The sequence below is a fragment of the Sturnira hondurensis genome, unplaced genomic scaffold, assembly GCF_014824575.4.
Source record: "Sturnira hondurensis isolate 20B ecotype Veracruz unplaced genomic scaffold, ASM1482457v3 Scaffold0006496, whole genome shotgun sequence".
NCBI lineage: Eukaryota > Metazoa > Chordata > Mammalia > Chiroptera > Phyllostomidae > Sturnira > Sturnira hondurensis.
In genome coordinates, this window is record NW_028079127.1 from 6,090,938 (window position 1) to 6,111,791 (window position 20,854).

Sequence of the window (20,854 nt, forward strand, 5' to 3'; positions counted from 1 at the left end):
TTGGGGAGTTTGAGAGCCCTGTGTGTATTTCATAATTTATGTAAGTGCATTGATAGAATAGCTGTTTTACAGTAAATAAAACTGAGGACAATTCCTAGTTTTCAATCTCAATATTATATTAGCATCTTTTACAGTATTTTGAATTCAGTGACTTGCATAGAAACACTTTTAATGGATCACAGAGATAGAAAAGGACAAACTAGCTATAGACTGTTTTTGACATAGCATTAAACCCTAGGATGAGGAACATTTTATAAGGCTAGAGAAATTTATGTAACTTGTGTTTTAAATTTACCCAAGAGGTTTATATGACACACTCTATGTAATTACTTAGAATCATATAATTTAGAGAAGGTCATTATAGGGCTAGATGTTCTTCCTTCTCTCTACCACTTACCAAATATTTAGGGAATGAATTCCTAGTGTGTGCTAACAGTATTTTCAGTACTCTTTATGTAGTAGTAGGGGGGTAAAATCTTAGAATAATCATATACTAACAGAAATAAAATTATAGCTATTTTAGATGCTAAGAGGCAAATCTTGATATCAGGGAAGTATATTTTAATAGTGCCTGACCTGACCTGGAAGGTTGGGAAAACCATTCTACTTAGTATGTGGTATTTTGAAACTATTAATCCAATTCTCCTGCTAGAATTTAAGATCCTCGGAAGCAGTATTCATACTACTTTTTTCACTTTATTTTTATTGCTGACACCATTACAGGTGCCCCTCTTTGTCCACCTCCTTCCCTCTGGATATCCCCACACTGTTGTCTGTATCTGTGGGTTGTGCATGTATGTTCTTTGGCTACTCCTGCCATCTTCCTTCATCCAGTTCCCTCAAGCCCCTCCCCTCTGACAGCTGTCATTCTGTTCCATGTACCTGTGCCTCTGTCTCTGTTGTGTTTGACAGTTTACTTTGTTCATTAGATTTTATATATAAGTGAGATCATAAGATACTTGTCTTTCACCAATTGGCTTATTCCACTTAGCATAATAATCTCTGGTCAGTTCATGCTGTCACAAATGGTAAGAGTTTCTTCTTTTTTTTTAAATCAGTGCTTGTTATTTAGTAGCTTTAAAAAAATATCCATTGACTCTAACTTGTTCATTTTTCAGGAAATTTTAGATTAAAACATACTGTTTACCATTACTTAGTTTGTGTCTTGTGTAGCACAAAGAGAAAAAACAGAGCTTTATTTCTTAAATTCTTTTCTACAGATTCGTGGTACTCTAAAGAGCTGGACGAAGTTGTGGTGTGTGTTGAAACCAGGGGTGCTACTGATCTATAAAACCCAAAAAAATGGTCAATGGGTAGGAACTGTCCTTCTGAATGCCTGTGAAATCATTGAGCGGCCATCAAAAAAGGATGGCTTTTGTTTCAAACTTTTTCATCCTTTGGAGCAGTCTATTTGGGCCGTGAAGGTAAGCATTTGTTATATAGGTAAAAAGTAAAATGACAATCTTTGAGTAGAACAGAGACAAATCAATTAATCTCATGATTGCTCTTCTCTGCCAACACTTACAAATTTATCCTTGTTTTCAAGGGCATTGTTCCTCTGTCTCTACTCACAATAAAATGCACACTAAAAGTCCTTTTTACCTTTAAGATCTAACTTAAAATTTTCTCCAGAAAATGTTTTTCTAATTTATATTGTACCTTATTATCTCTTTGCAATGGGGATTCAGTTTGTACTTTAAAAAATTGCAATGAATAATCTTGCTTTGTAACATTGTGTCGTGTTTACTGTGGTTTTTTTTTCTCTTTATCAAAATTGTGAGATCCTCTAGAACAGAAGCTGCCTTTTTTTTTTTTTTTTTTGGTTTTTCCTGTGGTGATGTAAATATGTGCTAAGAAGAATCCTATAAGCAAGCACAGCCCTACTTACTGTTGACATGAGACTGTCTTTGAAAGTCTAAAGCATTAGAGCTAATCTAATGCTTTATTGGGAGTGTCAAACTCATTTTCACGGGGGTGAGGTGGGGAGGGGGCACATCAGCCTGGCAGTTGCCTTCAAAGGGCCGAATGTAATTTTAGGACCATATAAATGTAACTACTCCTTAACAGTTAAGTGAGAGCTCAGTGCTGCTGCTGGGTAGAAATAAGGTGCCAGGCCAGATAAAACCAGGTGGAGGGCCAGATTCGGCCCATGGGCATTGCGTTTGCCACCTGTGCTTTATACTTAAAAAGCATTACTGTAGTCACTCCTGTATAATAATAGCAGAAACTTAATCATGAAAGTAGAAATGCCTTGTTTGATTAACTATGAAGAAATTCTACAAATAGATATGCTACTGAATAAAATGAGTCTAGTTTAAGTTTTTACAAAGCAATCATTGTTTTAATTTAAATGTAACTGACCTAAAGAATGTGAAGGTCAGTTACATTTGAATAAAGGGTTTAGGACTCCTTTAAGGAAAACCACCTAATTGAGATGAGGGCTAGGTAAAAGTAGGTTCAGCTCTTAACTACTTTTGGTACTCCTTAATTAGGCAATATACATATACCTAGGGAAAAATCTAGACTTTTTACCTTTATTTCAGTGGTCTGGAGTCAGAAGTAAATTTAGGATTACAGAGTTAGTTCCATACTGGAATTAGATATTTCCCATAAGAGAAAGATTTTAAGCCATAAAACCTATGGTGTTTATATATAATGTGATACTCAAGTGAAAAAAATTTATTTTCAAAACTTTTTATATATTGCATTTATTCTCTACTACTTCTCTAAAGAATTTAAGAAATTTTTAAAAATCATTGATTTTTCTGTTACTTCATTTTGAATCTGCATCTTTACTTTTAAATGTTTATGTACTTATTTAAGTTCATTTTGTTCCTTGATCTGACAACCAAAAAATTATTTTTTCTATCAAAATTATACTGTAAATTCAATCCTCAGATTTTGTTTTTAATTTTTATTTATTGGTTTGAGAGAGAAGGAAAGAGGGAGATAGAGTGAGAGAGATCTGTTGTTTCACTTGTTCATATATTCGTTGAGCTATTCTTCTATATGCCCTGACATCAGACCTGTAACCTTAGCATATCAGGATGATGCTCTAACCAACTGAGCCACCCAGCCAGGACTTCTCAGTGCTCAGATTTTTTTCTAGATAAGAACCACGTTCACCTAAGGTTAACCTTGGTGATACTAATTACTGGAGAGCTCTTGGTGTCATATACTTCTAAAACAAATAACCGCAGCCAACAACAATGAAACTCCTTTTTCTTTCTTGCTTCTAGTTAAATAATATTAGTTTTTATAGTTGGTATTTATACACAAGTATATCATTGGTTATAAAATGGAGTTTTATTTTTTCCCTAGATCTAATAAAAATTCTTTTTTTCTTGTAAATTGTAACTACCATATATTTCTAGCTGTTTCTTTATGGGCTTCTAGAAATGAATTATTTTTTCCTAGTAGTATATGTGGGATAGAAATTCTCTGTTAAAGTGGAATTTTATCTAGTAATGGTAAAATTTAGGTTTCCCTTTAATATGTAAACAATGCACTGAAATAATGTTTAGTGACAACTATAAAGTGTTCAGTTTTTGATAAGGAGGGATATTTGTTGGGAGAGGAAGACTTCCCTTAATACTCAACATTTACTTCCTCAACTAGCATGAAATTAAAGCTTGTTTGCTTTTAAATTATAATCCATACCTAACTTAGATTGTTACCAGTAATAATGGATAATACAAAGCTGAGATCTCATAATACTGTATGCCATTTATTTTGCTTATTTTTATTTTATTTGATTATTTTAAGGGTCCCAAGGGTGAAGCAGTGGGGTCCATAACTCAGCCCTTACCCAGCAGTTACTTGATCATCCGAGCTACTTCCGAGTCAGATGGTAAATACAGGTTTTAATGGATTGGATTTGGGTCCCATTTTTAAGGGTTTATTTAATAAACCACTGTGTGTTTTCCTTTGGGGAAAAGTTGTCTTTAGTATGGTATTTGCAGCAGATGTGTTATAATCAGAAATTTTTTAGAACACCAAATATAAACTTGGTAGACAACAGAGGAATCTGATAGGAAGGAAGGATTGGATAATTGAGTGGCAAATTAGCAGCCTAGAGTTTTCTTCTTAATCCTCCATTGACCTTTTAACACCTTTTTTGATTTGGTTAGTGTTCTCTGTGGTAACTCATTAAGTTTTATTGTTTTAGAGGTACATTTAATACTACTTATATTGTATAACTAAGTATGGACATTTATAAAACACATACAACTGTTAAGTTTTTTTAACCTAAGACATTTTTCTGTACTTACTAACTTAATAGTTAATTCCTGAAGCAAATACAGGGAGAATAAAACTTATTTATTTCAAATCAAAGTAACTTTAAAACCTTAATAATTGATCATGGATTTCCGCCTCACTTTTATGTTTTATAGTTTAGACTAGCCTAGCCAAGGAATCTGGTAACCTTCCAAGGTTTACTTTTACCAGATAGTTATTTTTAAAATTAAAACATCATAAGCATGAGCTTTTGTTATGAAAGTATTTTATTTGGCTGATATTCCCAGCAGGTGTTGAAACAAATATGTATGAATTTTAAGTGAACTAACATTTTTTCTGCTAATTACAGTTCTAATTTTTAATTTAAAAAATAAGGTTACTAATGTTTCTACTAACTAATAGGACAGTATTGTACAGGCATTTTCCTGACTTAAAATTTTTCATACATATAAGTAAATGGATGCCAAACCTGGGGACAGACCTACTATCAACAACAAAGGATTGTTTTAGATAGTTTATTTATAGTACAAACATAATAATGCCTTCGGTATATTTTATGTACCTGTTTTGGTACCTTCAAATTATACTACATATTAATATTCTAAGATTTTAAAAATAAAATACATGTATTTTCATTAGGTCTGTTTACCAATGAGTACTATATTTTCTTCATTTACCAGTAGTTTCTAAATACTTAACTTATAGTATGTAAAATCACATGATAAACTGAAAAATTGGATTAAAAATCCTCGTATAAGACTTTAGGTTCAAAATAACTTTTCTAGTGCATTTGTCTCAAAGAAATAATAATATGCTTAAAGGCTAACAGTGTTAAATTTAGATGGATGCTAGTTTTTATAGTTTCTTGAATTATATTGCTTATGAATCTGTGTTCTTCTAGGAAGGTGCTGGATGGATGCTTTGGAGTTGGCTCTGAAATGTTCTAGTCTTCTTAAACGTACAATGATCAGGGAAGGAAAGGAACATGACCTAAGCATTTCGTCAGAGAGCACACATGTGACTTTGTATGGCTTACTACGTGCTAACAATCTCCACAGTGGTGACAACTTCCAGTAAGTAGATATTGCCCCTTATTTGGTGATTTGTTTAGTTACAGTGATAAGGTATAGAAAGTTATTTCCTTGATGCTAGCTGATGTAAATTATTTGTTATTTCCCAAATGCAACCATGCTATCTACCTTGTCTTTGAGCATGGTGTTCCCTTCATTAAGAATGATTTCTAGTTCTCCTTGCTCTTTTGTCTTATCACAAAACTGTGTATTCTTTTTTTTTTAAGATTTTATTTATTTATGTATCTTTAGAGGGGAAGGAGAGAGGGAGAGAAACATCAATGTATGGTTGCCTTTCCTGCGTCCCCTGCTGGGAGTTGGCCTGCAGGGAACTGGCCTGCAACCCAGGCATGTGCCCTGACTGGGAATTGAACTGCGATCCTCTGGTTCGCAGGCCTGTGCTCAATCCACTGAGCTACATCAGCCAGGGCAAAACTATGTATTCTTAAAGAGCAATCTCAAATATTAGATCATATGTGAAGACTTTCATGCCTCTTAACTATGAAATAATATAATCTTCTCTTCTATTGCTGTTCTGTAACCCCTTTTTTGGGTTATACCATCAGACTAATTCTTCTTGGTATTTGTGAAATTCTCCTACTATATTGTATTTCCAATTGGAATTGTCTCTTATTGTGGTATTATCCCCTGAAGCATTTAATACTAAATGCTAGTAGTTAATACTAAAAAAAAAATATTTCTCCAAGGGAAACTGAAAAATATTTCCTCGGGGAAACTCAGTACTTTGCTTAAGGTTCAGATCTCTTTGTTGCTTTGTAGGAAAAACATTAGACTTTCTCTTTTCTTCCCTTGTCCCAGTGCTCAGTTTCTGCTCTGCAGTCAATTCTGTCAGCATTGGGTTGCTGTCCTCAAACTTGTTAGACTGCTCCTCTCTTCCCTGTGACCTGAGAAGACCATTTTGGTTTTTTTTTTTCCCTTTTGCTTGACTCTTTTTCTTCACTCTTTGAAAACCTATATTTTCTGACCTTTCACATCCATTCTTTGCATAATTATAATCTAGAGTTTTTTCTTAACACTCAGAACAAAAGTTTAAATGGGATTAGATGGGGGATGGAAGCACAATTTATATAGAAATGGGTGTTTTGTTGGGGGGCTCTTCCTGAAATTTTTTTCCTCCAGGCTCTTCACCTGTAAACTATTCATTGTTTTTGTTGCATACTAGGTAATCTTTAAATGCCCTTATTTGGGGACCTTAAAAATTCATTAAATTTTGAAGGCCCTTTTCTGTGTAAGATACTATACATTTTTCTGCATAATTTACCGCATTGTGAATAGGTAGATGAATCTGAAATGATCCTAAATTTGAATCTAGTACAACAGTTGATTAGTTCTGTGATTCTGAAGAGACGTTTTGTATCATTTGAAACCTATAAAACTCTGGATAAATATAAATATTAGGAAGAAAAGAATAACATAAACAGCCAAAGGAGAGATACTTTAGGGTAATTACAGGATCGGAATTTATAGGAATAAAACATAGCATCCTTCTAGTGAATAAGGGAGAGGATCAATATAACAGATTTTTTATAGAAGTAGAATCAACATTCCAACATACTTATTTGTTTATATGACAGAAAATGAGCTTGGAGCTGAAGATTCAGAGATAAGAATGGTGGGAGCATAGCTTTGGAACTTAAAGTCTGCTTGGGTGTAAGGGACAGGCAGTGGGTGAAGTTAAAGAAGATTACCAAACTTTAATTAAAGCCTGAGTGATAGGGAAGATGATGGTAAAGTAAAACAAAGGACCATGTTTGGGATATAATAGTTTATTAAATATTGTACTTACTGAGAATACGTGTACATGTTGAGGTCCCAGGACATAGATGACATCAGCCAAGTAGTTAAAAACATGGGTCTAAAGCTTATTCCTGCATGCATGGTTTGGAAATCAAATAAAAATTGGATAACTTGCCAAAGAAGAGAGAAGATAGAGAAAATAAAAAAGAACCAAGGAGGATGAATGTATTTAAGGGTAGAAGGAAATAAGAGGGATTGGAGAGCTTAAAAAGTACAACTACAATTATACATGGAACCCAAGTTATTAAGACTATTTCAAGGAGCCCTGGCTGGTGTAGCTCAGTGGATTGTGGGCGGGCCTTCGAACCACACAATCGCGGTTCAATTCCCAGTCAGGGCACATGCCTGGGTTGCGGGCCAGTTCCCAGCAGGGGACTGACAAGTGGCAACTATACATTGATACTTCTCTCCTTCTCTCCTTCCCTTCCCCTCTAAACATAAATAAATAAAAAGCTTTTTTTAAAAAAGGACTATTTCAAGGAAAATAATCATTACCTAAGTCCAGTGATGCAGAAAAGTCAAAGGAAGTGAAAATTAGATAAGGCCATTGGATTTGTTAACTAAGCCATCATTTAAGGAAACAGACTCACTGGACTTAGGGGAGTGTAAACCAGATTGTGAGAGGTAAAGGAGAGAATAGGTGGTAAGAAAGGAGAGATAGCAATTTTAGACTACTTTTTAAAATATATGATTATTAAGGGAAAGAAGGAAAATAATATGTATATAAATACGAATTTCAGTTAGTAATTCTCTGATCAAAATCCAAAAAAATGAAGATTTTAGAAAAATAGAGCCTAACATAAGAATCAAATAGGACTTCTTTGCTCTGATATTTTTTCAGCATTGCTAAAATATTAATTATATATAATGGGATCATGTATTCATTTGTGAAGTACTTTAGGCTTCATTCCTATAAGAATTTTATGTTCGATGAAACCCACAGATACTTTCCTAAATGAGAAATATCTAAATTAAAAAATTTGAATCTGTAAGTGAGGTTTTTTAAAATAATTTTTTTGTTCAGATTATTAACCCTGAACACTCTCAGGTTAGTATAAACAGGGTTGGTTATAGCCACTTATCAATGTTAGATTACACATTCACTTCCTTAGGCTAATATTTTCATTTCTAATTCTCCTTGTACCTTTTTCCCAAGATTAAACTTATCAGTCAAGTATTAAATACCTGTAATTACTTACCTTTTCCATTTTCTAATCTTATTCTTGGACTCATTTTGAATAACTTTGGAGACCTTTATAAGTGAAAGCCATACTTCATTTCAGTTCACTTGAAAGTCTCTCTGATGATCTTGACTTGAAGTTTTCCTTCATACTACAAGTAATAGGTTGATTCAAGTGATGATGATTGGAAAAAAAAAATCTGTGTGCAAAGAAAAAAATCTAGCAAGAGTCTAAACTTTTGCTTTTGGACAGTTTTAGCCCCAAGTGGTAGAGAGCCAAAGAGCTCAGTGTCATATTTTTTAACATTTTTCCCAAGTCTGTAAAGTGAGAGTAATATTACCTCTCTCTCATAGGGTTATTTTTGAGGATTAAATAACTAAAACTATAAAACACTAAGAATAATGCCTGACACATAGTAAATTCTCAGTAAATATTTCATATCCATTCTTAGCTATAAATTAAATGTTCTTAACCTCTTTTATTCTTTCTTCTAATAATTCTTTTTCTTAAGGTTAAATGATAGTGAAATTGAACGACAGCATTTTAAGGACCCAGATATGTATTCTGATAAATCTGATAAAGAAAATGATCAAGAGCATGATGAGTCTGACAATGAGGTGATGGGGAAAAGTGAAGAAAGTGACACAGACACATCAGAAAGACAGGATGACTCATATATAGAACCTGAACCTGTTGAGCCTTTAAAGGAGACCACCTACACTGAACAGAGCCATGAGGAACTAGGAGAGGTAAAAGTCTGTGATTTTCAGAGATTTGGGGTTTTTGATTCTTGAAAATTTTTAAATGAAATTGAAAATATTACTTGTTTGGCCTGTTTATTTTTCAAAAATATTTCTGTGAGACATTTTATTTTAAAAGTTGTATATATATGAAATATATCAGGATTTATAAACAGCTAAAAATATAGTACTCATAGAAATATGAATATAGTCTATTAAATTTAAAGTTTACAATTCCTTCAGGTTTGCTTTTGAAATAAGATGCTGCTAGATGTCCTGCCAGATACAAAGTAAATTGCAAGGAAACATGAATTTATCACTTTCTTATTATTGTTAGTGTGCAGAATTAATAACAGTATAATGGAGTACAGTATTTTTGTAATGGATTCTTTATGAGTATATCATTCACTTTTGTTCCTTATAATTTTATTTTTACCTGAAATTTATAGCTATAGATTTTATTTATTTAATGGGTTATTTTCACTTCTTAAGATTGCTAGAATGATCAAAAAGAGAGTTCAGACTTTCAACATTAGTTGCCTTTCTATACATCTATGTGTCTGAAATAAATATAATATTTTAGTATTTTCATTAATTGCTACAGGCAGGTGAGGCTTCTCAAACAGAAACTGTGTCAGAAGAAAACAAAAGCCTTATCTGGACACTGCTGAAACAAGTCCGTCCTGGCATGGACCTGTCCAGGGTGGTTCTGCCTACCTTCATTTTGGAACCTCGTTCTTTCCTGGATAAACTTTCAGATTACTACTATCATGCAGATTTCTTATCAGAGTAAGTAGATTCTTATTTCTTAAAATAGAAGATAACTTCATGGCTTTAGAGAATTTTCAGTTTTATTCAGCCTTACCAAAATTGGGCTGTAATGAGATCACTTTCTTCACCACTCCTATAGTCGACCTTAATAAGAAACATATTTAATACTTTGGCATACTGTTTACAGTTGACTTGAGAAATAACAAGCTTGAAGAGGATGGGAATTCTACCCCTCACCTGGTAGCACTGCTCTTAGGCTTCCTGAGTGTTCACTGGCCTAACACAGGGAGAGGTGGCTGGCATTCTTTGTTCTCCCTCACTTCAGCCCATGTTTAGGTCTCATTCTGGGGCTTGTGCTTTTGTTCATACTTATTATCTCAGCATGCTTGTAAGGCATATACAGCTTACCCAATCTGGAATGCCTGCTAGTTGCTGGCTCTTGACATAAATCCCCACTTTCATCTTTGCTTTTTTCCTGCCAGCTGATCCTGGGTGTAATTCTGAACAGGGAAGGCAGAAAGGAAGAGAAACTGTCTACCTCTGTCCCAGCAGTTGTTTGGAGAAGCAGTAAAAGACAGTGATTTTGTATATACCTTTCCAAGTTTCACCATTCCAGCTGCAATGGTGTTTCAAGGCACTGTGTCTTCTAGGATTCTAAATTCTGGCCCTGTGATCTGATTTTTAGATTCTGTATAAATAGTCTGTATTCTGTTTGTTAATTGCATTATTAATATATTAGTTATATTAGTAACATTGCAAAAATGATAAACTGAATTTAAAAATCAATGGTAAGTTGTGGGAAATTTTTGCAAATTGATTAATTGACAAAGTGTTGCTCTCCATAAAATAAAAAGTGCTTATACAAACTGATTGAAAATAATCAACAACCTAATAGAAAAGAAGTGGAGGAAATAACTAGTTTAAGAATAAAAAAATAGAAACAGTCCCTAAACATGCACACCTCACATAAAATAAGAAAAATGCAGTTCATACATAAGGTATTTTTTCATCTATCACATTGACCAGAAGTCCAAAGGCTTTAATACCACATTTCTGCCTTATATTTTATTATATGTCTTTCTTTTTATCTGTCTTGAAATTTATTTCTCTGAGTGTGAGATAAATTCCTATGAATCACAATAAGATCTTGAGAGATGTGCATTTTTCCCAAATTGAAAGGTTGCACTTTTCTGGTAACACATGCTATTTTATTGCCAAGGCTATGTGCCGTGGGCACTCATACACTGCTGGGTGATGCAAACTAGCACAGTACCTGATGTGGACCCTTGCTAGCAGGATCTGTGTATGTTGTGGCTGCTGTGAACAAATAAACACAGACTACAGAAGTACTGTGGAGAAAAGGGACAGCAGGGCCACTCTCTAAGTGAGAAAGAGGGCCCTGACCCCTGCCTGGACGGGCTTTTATTGCTTCTCTGGGTACATTACATTGAAGATGGTCCTCATTTACTACACACAGATTTGCTGCAAGGGATTACCTTTTACAGATAACAAAGGAAAGAATGCTGCTAATTACTTCAAAGAGAAGGATGTTGCAGAACAAGGGGAAAGTGGTTGAACTGGTTATACTCCATCTTGGGAGGTTTAGCACAGATCTTAGGAAGTTACAGTAAGCATTATCTGCCCTAATGTAGGGTGAGGGAGTTTTAGCAAAAGCAAGTCTCATAGCAGTCTAGGTACAATGCAGGTCTGATACCCTATGGGAAAACCTTTCCATGGGCATGGTCCTATGTGCCAACTCTATATGGCAAGGGGCCACCTGAGTCAGGACTTTTAAATATTTTTTCTTTAAAATGAAAATTACTCTTTGATTACATGTTATACTGGTAGAATTTGTTTGCTGTGGAAAATCAGTTGGTAGCACATAGGGAGGATGAAGGCTAAAAATGGGTTAAAAACCATTTTGATTGTTGTAAGTTATTTTATATCTTCTATATTTGTGATTTGAAACTTCTGTGTTTTTCTACAACGGGTTAAAAAGACGTACAATCCTATACTTAGGGAGGTGGTTTGTGCCAGAAAGGCTAACATCAGCTCGTTGTCCTCTCTCCATGTATTGTAGCACTCACCAGTTACCATGGGCCTTCTCTAACATCAACAGATGAGAATAGACTAAATCAAGTGGATATGGCTTTTCTCTGACCTATGGGACTGAAGACCTCTTATGAAGTTATTAATGAGGCTGCTTGGCCACTGGGCCATTGTTGCAAATGCTAGGCATTAAACAATGCATGGATCTCAAAATCCTTTTTTTTTTAAATCACAGTTTTTCACAGAAGCCTTAGCAACATCTAGGGTTCTACAAAACCCCAGCTGAAAAATCTTGGTTTGGAGAGTTTTCAAAAACTATTTGAGAAAATACCTGGACAGCATGTCAAAGAGTAGGAAAAATGGGAAAGAAAGTAACCAGATAATGAAAAATTCTTACAAACTGATGTACATGGTTGTTTTTGCCATCTATTTTAAATATGAATAATGCTTTTCAGTCATATCTCATGCTTATTTGTTGACTTGATGAAGATGAGGGAGAATTTGCGATATATTCTGTAAAATTTTTGTGTTCACCATTTTGTTTTTTAGGACTGCCCTTGAAGAAAACCCTTATTTCCGTTTGAAGAAAGTAGTGAAATGGTATTTGTCAGGATTCTATAAAAAGCCAAAGGTAATGTTTATATTTTACTTTTTTCAGCCTCATATATATGAGTTCTCAATTTTTTGTTATCTTTGGATTTATTAATAGTTGTATTGCAAGGCCTTGAGTTAGCAAAATTAATACTTGATCACTTAGTCCTGTATTGTGATTGAAGTTATTTAACTTTATTTCATGTCACTACTGTGAAATTTTACAAGGATAGTTCTCACATGATACAACTAAAGCCATCTTGACTAGTTTAAACTATTTTGAATTTTCCATATTTATAAATTGAAACTTGTATGTTTTTTACTAGGGACTGAAGAAACCTTACAATCCTATACTTGGTGAGACTTTCCGTTGTTTGTGGATTCATCCCAGAACAAACAGCAAAACTTTTTATATTGCTGAACAGGTATTAGAAATGTGTTTTACAGAAACAAAACTTATGATTGGGATATTTTTAGAAGTTACTGGGATATTTTTATAGAAAATATTAATTCAGTAAACTCACTATTGATTAACCTTTATTAATGAACATTTAGTAATCATTTAACTTTTAGTACTGAGTACTACTAAATACTATACTCAAAAGTATTGCTATTAGAGTCATAAAATCCTGTGACCAAAAATAATTTTTTCCTCCCCGACCACCCATTCGCTAAAATTCTTTAGTATTTCTCTAGTTCCTAAATCAAATTTATATCCATTTGTGTAGCATTCAAGGACCTCCATATCTTTTAAAATTTACCTCAAATAATATGCATTTCTGATTCAAATCTGTCCATTCACAATTAGGTAACTCAACATTACATTTCTTTATTTGCGTAGTATTTTTTAATTTAATTTCCCCATCCCAATAATACTTCTCAGCTGTTCTTCAGCTACATAAGCCCTGACCTGCTGATCTTTCATGATCCAGATGACTATTGCTCCCAGTGATTTTTCTCCTCTCAAATTTCTCTATTATTTTTTGTGATTGTTCATTAAGCTGTTATTTTTAGCACTTGTATTAACTTTTTGTAGAATATTTCCCCAATTGAATTGTTAGCTTTTTGAATATATACAGCTCCACAACACAGCTCCACATTGTATACACAATAGTTAGAACATATTTATTTTTAATCTTTCAGTCATTTAAATTTATGTACATCTATATTCATGATTGTTAATCTTCCCCTCATCCTAACAAACCTGAAGAATATGACATCTTAGAATAATAACGGATCCTTATTATAATGATCATCACTTGGTCTATAAGGATGATGAAAAGACCATGAGGCATTTGAAAACCTTCCTCTTTCTTAGAAATTTTAATATACCCCTCAGATTGAAACCACTTATCTATATTAATTTTTTAATATAATAAAATGAGTATTACATTTTAATTCACTACAATTCTTGAGGAGAGTTTGATTTAAGCTTTGTCTCATTTCAGAAAACATAAGATATATGTATATATATTAAAATTATTAGATATCTAAAGTAATGTACTCATTAAAGCTTGGTTAGTTTCCTACACCTATTTGTAATTATTATGAAAAACAGCCACTGTGTTAGTTATCAATTTCTGTATAACAAATTACTGCCAAAACTTAATGGCTTAAAGCAGCATTTATTGTCTCATACAATGAAGTTCAAGAATCTGGAGGCTCCTTAGCTGGATGGTTCTGGCTCAGGGTCTCTAATGTGGTTGCATTCAAGATGTCATCCAGCTTCGCAGTCCTCTGAAGGCTTAACTAGGCTGGAAGATTCTACTTTCAAGCTCAGCACATGGCTTTTGACAATAGGACTTAGTTGCTCACCACTTAGGCCTTCCCATTGGGTTGTTCACAATACACAAGCCAGGTTCTTAGAGCTAATGATCTGAGAGAAACACATGAAGACAGATGCTGCATTATTATCTAATTTCAGGGACATACTATCCTTTCCACATAAACCAACTTTGGTACAGTGTAAGAGGAACGAACCCACCAGGAGGTGAGGTCCCTTGAGATACATCTTGGAGATGGATTATTATACTCAATACTTAATTTCTACTTACCAAAATTTTGTTCTTTATTAATAGAGTATACTTTTAAGATTTGAAATTTTGATAATACTGTAATAATATACTTACTATATTCTATGTTTTTGCCTGTGTTCAATAGGTGTCCCACCACCCACCAATATCTGCCTTTTATGTTAGTAACCGAAAGGATGGATTTTGCCTTAGTGGTAGTATCCTGGCTAAGTCCAAGTTCTATGGTGAGTTTCCTCTTGTCTTAAGAGGCAGCCTTTTCTGAAAGGTAGTATTTTTCAGTGAGCTTTTATTTAGGTATTGTCTTGAGATGTTTTCAGTAAGGAATTTTTATGTCATTTTAGGCGTCATCTTTACTTGGATATAGATTTTTTCTTTTATAGTGTCTTCTTTTGTCCCTTCATAAATAAAGGTATGGCCCATTTTATGTAAGTATCCACCCCATATGTGTAAATTTATCACAAACTCCACATATTAAAAAACAGAATAATGATTGCCCACTATGTAGCCCTTTTAGTACATTATGTATTTCTTCATCTTACTGTACCTGAGGAATTGGTTTTTCTGTTTTAGTCCTTGACTAGAGAGAGAAAGAATCCAAGTGCAATTAGAATACTTGGTCCAGTGTCAGTTAGTAATAACATTTAACCTTACACCCAAAAGCATACCAATAAAAGCTTTTGTTAAGTACAAGGAAGAATAGAAATATAGTTATAGTAAGAAACATTAATCCAAAAACTGTGACAATCTGAATAAATCATGACCACAACTATCCACTATAACCTTAAATGTTTTTTTTTAATAATTTTTTTATTTAATTCTTGTTCAAGTACAGCTTTCTGTCTTATATTCCCAACCCTGCCCACCCCCCGCCCCATGCTCCCCACCTCCCTCCCATTTCCGCCCCCCACCCTTAGTTATTGTCCATGTGTCTTTTATACTTGTTCATGTGAGTCCATCCCCTTTTCCCCTATGATTCTCTCCCCTCTGTTTTTATTTGGTTTTTAAAATTAATTTTAAATGAAGAAAAATCAGTAAGTTAAATTTTAACTGAAGAATTTTAAACTTGAAAAAAAATAATTATGGTAAAATAGGGAAGATAAAATGTCAACCAAAAAGTAATCTTTGGTTACCTGAGGGGCTGGAGAACCATAGGTGAGTCTGTAACATGGAAATCTGACAGTACTTTTTCATCCAAGAACTTGATGTATGCCTTTATTTTTCTTCAAGATGTCTTTTATTTCCCTTAATGTTAGTTTTATTGGGGTTTGTTTTGTTTTGTTTTTACCTCATTTTATATTGTTTGTTTCAAAGGGTGATTGCTTTCTTCTGAAGGTTACATATATTTGTTATTTCCTTCCCATTGCACCTTCCTCTCATCCACACCTTTACTCTGATTATAGCATAAATAGCTTATAACCAGGAAGAACACTACCAACCAACCATCTTACCATAATTGATATTTCTAAAACATTACAGTTAACAATTATAGCATATACATTATTTCAAATACATGTGTAGTGTTTTTACTGGTATAGACCATGTGTTTGACTGTAAAACAGCTCCATAAATTTCAAAAGACTTAAAATTATATAAAGTATATTCTGCAACTTCAATAAAATAGAATTAGAAAAAAATGATGAGATATCAAGATAAATTCCAAATATTTAGAAATTAAATAACACACTTCTAAATAATTCATGGGCCAAAGAAAAAATCACAAGAGAAATAATTAAATATTTTAAACTAAATGGTAATGAAAATATAACACTGAAATTCATGTGATATAGCAAAAGCAGTATGTTTAGAGGGAAATTTATAATTTTAAGTTAGAAAAAGGCAGAGATCTAATTCAGTGATCTGTGTTTTACCTTACAAAATTAGAAAAAGAGCTAACTGAATTTAAAGTAAGCAGAAGAAAGAAAATAATGAAACACATACATCAATGTAGAAAGTGGAAAGACAATACAGAAAATCCTAGGAATCTGAGAGTTGATTTTAGAGTGATAATAAAAAAGAGAATACACATCAGAAATAAATGAGCAGAATTACTTTTGTTCCTTTAGAGTCAGAAGTGATGATAAAGAAGTAGCATGGACAATTTTATGCCAAGAAATTTGACAGCTTAGAATGATATGGGCAAATACCTTGAAAAACACAAGATTCCAAAACTGACTCAAGAAGGAATATAAAAATGTGATATATTCACATTTGTGAATAGTTTTAAGTCAGTGTCCAAAATTGAATTAGTAACATAAAGTCTTCCTTTAAAGACCTACTCAGGGTCAGATACCTTGGGTTCATCTAACTATTTAAGGAATAAAATATAAATTTTATCCAACATTTTACAGAAAATAGAAAAGGAGAATACACTGCACAACTTGTTGTATAAGGCCAGCATTATTCATTTCCCAAAACCAGACATTGGAAGAAAACTATAAATCAATATCTCTTTAATATACTTGTAAAAATCCCTAACAAATTAGTAACAAATTAATTATAAAGGGTAATATTTGAACACACATAAAAGGATATATAAAAAGGATATGTATGAGTGTCATGATCAATATATTAAAAGAATATCGTAATCAAGTGGGGTTTATCTCAGGAATACAAGGTAAGTATGTCATCTGAAGATCAATGTAATTCATATCAATAGAATAAAGGAAAACTGCCATTTTAAGAAATGTAGAAAAAGCGTTTTATAAAATTCAGTACCCATTCACAATAAAATCACAACAAATTAGGACTAAATTAAAGGTACTTATGAAAAATATGTAGCCAACTTCATACTCCTAAGGTGGTAATTGAATAATTTTTACCTAAGATCAGGAGGGAGGTAAGGATGTTCACTCTCACTGCTTCTTTACTAAATTGTACTAGAAGTCTTAGCCGGTGTGGTAGGCAAGTTCAAAAGCATTCAGGTTAGCCCTGACCAGTGTGGCTCAGTTAGTTGGGTGTTGTCCAGCACAGTGAAAGGTTGCCGGCTGGGTTCCCAGTTGGAACACATGCCTGGGTTGCTGGTTTATTCCCTGCTTGGGGCACATATGCAAGGCTACCAATTAATCTTTCTTCTTCCCATCAATGTTTTTCTCCCCCTCCTGTACTCCTTCTCCTCTCTCTAACAATAAATAGATAAGTAAATAAATAAATAAATTTTATAAGAAGTATACAAATTAGAAAGGAAGAAGTTAAGCCATATACATACCTGCTCTATATAGAGAACTCTTAAAAATATATCTAAAACTATTAAGTAAATTTAGTAAGGTTGCAGAGTACAAGGTCAGAATACAAAAATCAATTGTACAAAAGGAACACTTGCAGAATGAAATTTCAAAAGCAACTGATTAAAATAGTATCTGAAAAATATTTAGGAATAAATTTGAGATGTGAGACCTATACACTGAAAACCACAAAACATTGCTGAAGAAAATTAAAGACTTAAATAACTGAAGAGATACACTAGAGCTTTTAATGTTGTTAAAATATAGGAACTTTTGACACAAAAGCATGGATGAATCTAAAAACCATTTTGCTAATTGAAAGAAGTCAAACACAATGAAGTATGTATTTTGTGGTGCCATCTATACAAAACTCTAGAATGGGTAAAACTACAGTGATAGAAACCAGACCAGTGTTTTCTTGGGGATGCATGAAAGTATTGCCTCTCAAGGAGCAAGGGGAAGTCGTGGAAAATTCTGTACCTTGATTGTGGTTGTGGTAGTTATATGACTATACAATTGTCAAGGCCATCAAAATGCACACTTAAAATGGCTCACTTATTATGTATAATTTGTTACACTGCAATAGAATTGGTGATGGGGGAGGAATACATATGGGAGAAAGAACTAAAAGGAAACACTCTGAAATTTTGTCATTACTTTCACAGGTTATGCGTATTTTTATTTTTCTAAAGTATCTATAACATTATTGTGTCAAAAGTACTTAAAACCTTGGGACTTAAATAATGTGACTTACAGAAGAAAAAATGTTTTCATTCAAGAATAGGCAAATTAAGCTATACAGTGAAATACTGTTTTTATTGCGTGTCCTAAATGTTTAGGATTTTTTTTAAGGGCCTTATGTGAATAACATAAATGAGCATATAACTATACTTTTTAAAAATCCTCACCTGAGGACATGTTTATTGATTTTAGAGAGAGAGGAAGGGAGAGACACAGACAGACAGACAGACAGACAGGCAGACATCAATGTGAGAGAGAAACATCTACCTGTTGTCTCCTGTGCATGCCCCAACCTGGGATCAAACCCACAACCTAGGTATGTGCCATGACCAGGAATCAAGCCCTTAGCCTTTTGGTGTACAGAATGATGTTCCAATCAATTGAGCCACCCGGCCAGGGCACAAAACTATACTTTTAAAAGTACTTATTTTATAAGAAAGGAAATATGAATCAACCATGTTTTGGATATAAGATAACAAATATATGTTTGGGTACATTGAGATTGAGACATTTTTATTTTTAAGACATACCATGTAGATATCTGGTAGGTGTCCTAAATATATTTCATTTGTTTTGAATTGGTTGAATTAATTTTTTGAAATTTAACAAACATTTATTTCAGGGAACTCATTATCCGCAATATTAGATGGAGAAGCACGACTGACTTTCTTGAATAGAGGTGAAGATTATGTAATGACAATGCCATATGCTCATTGTAAAGGTAAGTATATTTCATACTTGAGTGAGGTATTCCTAAAACCTTCTTTTTAAATAAATGTATACAACTATAATTTGTTTTTAGATTAAGTCTTTTGTTTTAAAGCATCCTTGTTTTACAGATACTTAATACTGTTGCTGTCATCTGCTGAATATTTCTGTGGTTAATTAATTAATCTACACTGGACTTCTTGTGACACATACTAATTATATTAATGGAATTTCATTTGCCTTAAGCTCAGGTTTTAAAAATTTGATGAAACTACCCATTATTTCAGAATCCTTGAAAGTGATTTTCATCTTCTTGTACTACCACCTCTTTTTAAAATTTTAATTTATTGTTTTTCAGTTTATCACCTTAAAATTTTCTCATCCTCATTTAGAAATGTCTTTAGTGTATTATGATCCCCCCCCCCCATTATTTAGGATATAGATACAGAAACTAAAATAAATTTTCAACAGCCCAGACACCCAACTAGTCTGTATACTTTATGTTTATAAATTCAGTCATTCTAGCAACCCTTATAAAGCAGGTTATATTATTCCTGTTTTATGGACAATGAAAATGAGGCACAAAGAGGTTACTTGGCACGATATTGCACAGCTAGGATGTGGTAGAGTCAAGATTCTGCAGTCTGCACTGTTGTGCTATAGGGCATCATCTCAGTTGGTCATTGTCTATCCTCCTTTCCAACTCATTTCTTAAAAATAACTGTTTTTTTTCTAATTATCCTCTTTTAGGAACTGATTTGTGAAAACATAGAACTTATTTAATATGACCTCATTTCACAGATGAGAAAACTGGTAGGGTTAAGAATCTTATCCAAGGCCAGACCAGATATTAATAAGAATGCTGAAGCTAAATTCTAGGCTTATCTACTCCCATCTACTGTACCATGAATCAACCTAGTACTGAGTATAAGAATGGCCAACTTGTGGCCTAAGGCTAGATAATAATTCTTAGAGCTTCATGTGTGGTTCTTGAAATAGACATGAAGTGAAATATCTGAAATTATGAATTGAATTGATAAATATATTTTCAAATTTTGCATCATTGGAAATAAATAAAATGATACCCAATACCATACCCAACTAGCAACAGAAGAAAATGTTTTAATAGTATTGTTCTTATTCCATGGAAAAAAGAAGCGATTATAACCATTTGTGAATGAGCATAGGAAATAATGATTATTTTTTACCCTATGTATTTTCTAAGATGTGTTCCCCAAGTCACTAGTGTCACAAATTGTCTTACAAATAAGAGTTCCGTAGCTGAGTAAGTATGAGAAGCATTGCATAGTTTGTTCCCCTCTTGGAAATAAACATTGTGCATTTGCATATTAAGAGTGCCTTAACAGCTTGTCCCAGGAACAGATACACACGCATAATTTTTGTTTGATTTTGTCCAACTCAGAATTTCCACAGCTTTTTAGCCACAAAACCTATTTAGGAGGACTTACTTGTTTGTCTTATACAGTTGATTCTTGCTGTTTGTAGTAGTTGTGTTCTCTAAAGTCACCTCAATCACTGAATTAATCAATACTGAACCATTGATTTTGGGAGAAACACTTCTGGTGAGCCTCCTGCCACATTTATAGCAACCAGTCAACCCATAACCTTGTTTCTGTTTAAAGATGCCTTAATATATACTATTGATTCATTTAACGTACTGTTGAACTAATA

At 33.3% G+C, this 20,854-nt stretch overlaps 1 protein-coding gene across 12 annotated transcripts in view; it reads left to right on the forward strand.

The window, feature by feature from the left end:
• OSBPL8 (oxysterol binding protein like 8) overlaps positions 1 to 20,854 on the forward strand; it is a 199,227-nt gene that overhangs the window by 148,451 nt on the left and 29,922 nt on the right. For all 12 annotated transcript variants that reach the window (XM_037049393.1, XM_037049394.1, XM_037049395.1 and 9 more), the window contains 9 exons: positions 1,221 to 1,424; positions 3,766 to 3,850; positions 5,141 to 5,312; positions 8,820 to 9,057; positions 9,653 to 9,837; positions 12,418 to 12,499; positions 12,786 to 12,884; positions 14,620 to 14,716; positions 19,077 to 19,175. In XM_037049393.1, the coding sequence (XP_036905288.1) occupies positions 1,221 to 1,424; positions 3,766 to 3,850; positions 5,141 to 5,312; positions 8,820 to 9,057; positions 9,653 to 9,837; positions 12,418 to 12,499; positions 12,786 to 12,884; positions 14,620 to 14,716; positions 19,077 to 19,175 (1,261 nt within the window). The remainder of the gene's footprint in view (positions 1 to 1,220; positions 1,425 to 3,765; positions 3,851 to 5,140; positions 5,313 to 8,819; positions 9,058 to 9,652; positions 9,838 to 12,417; positions 12,500 to 12,785; positions 12,885 to 14,619; positions 14,717 to 19,076; positions 19,176 to 20,854) is intronic.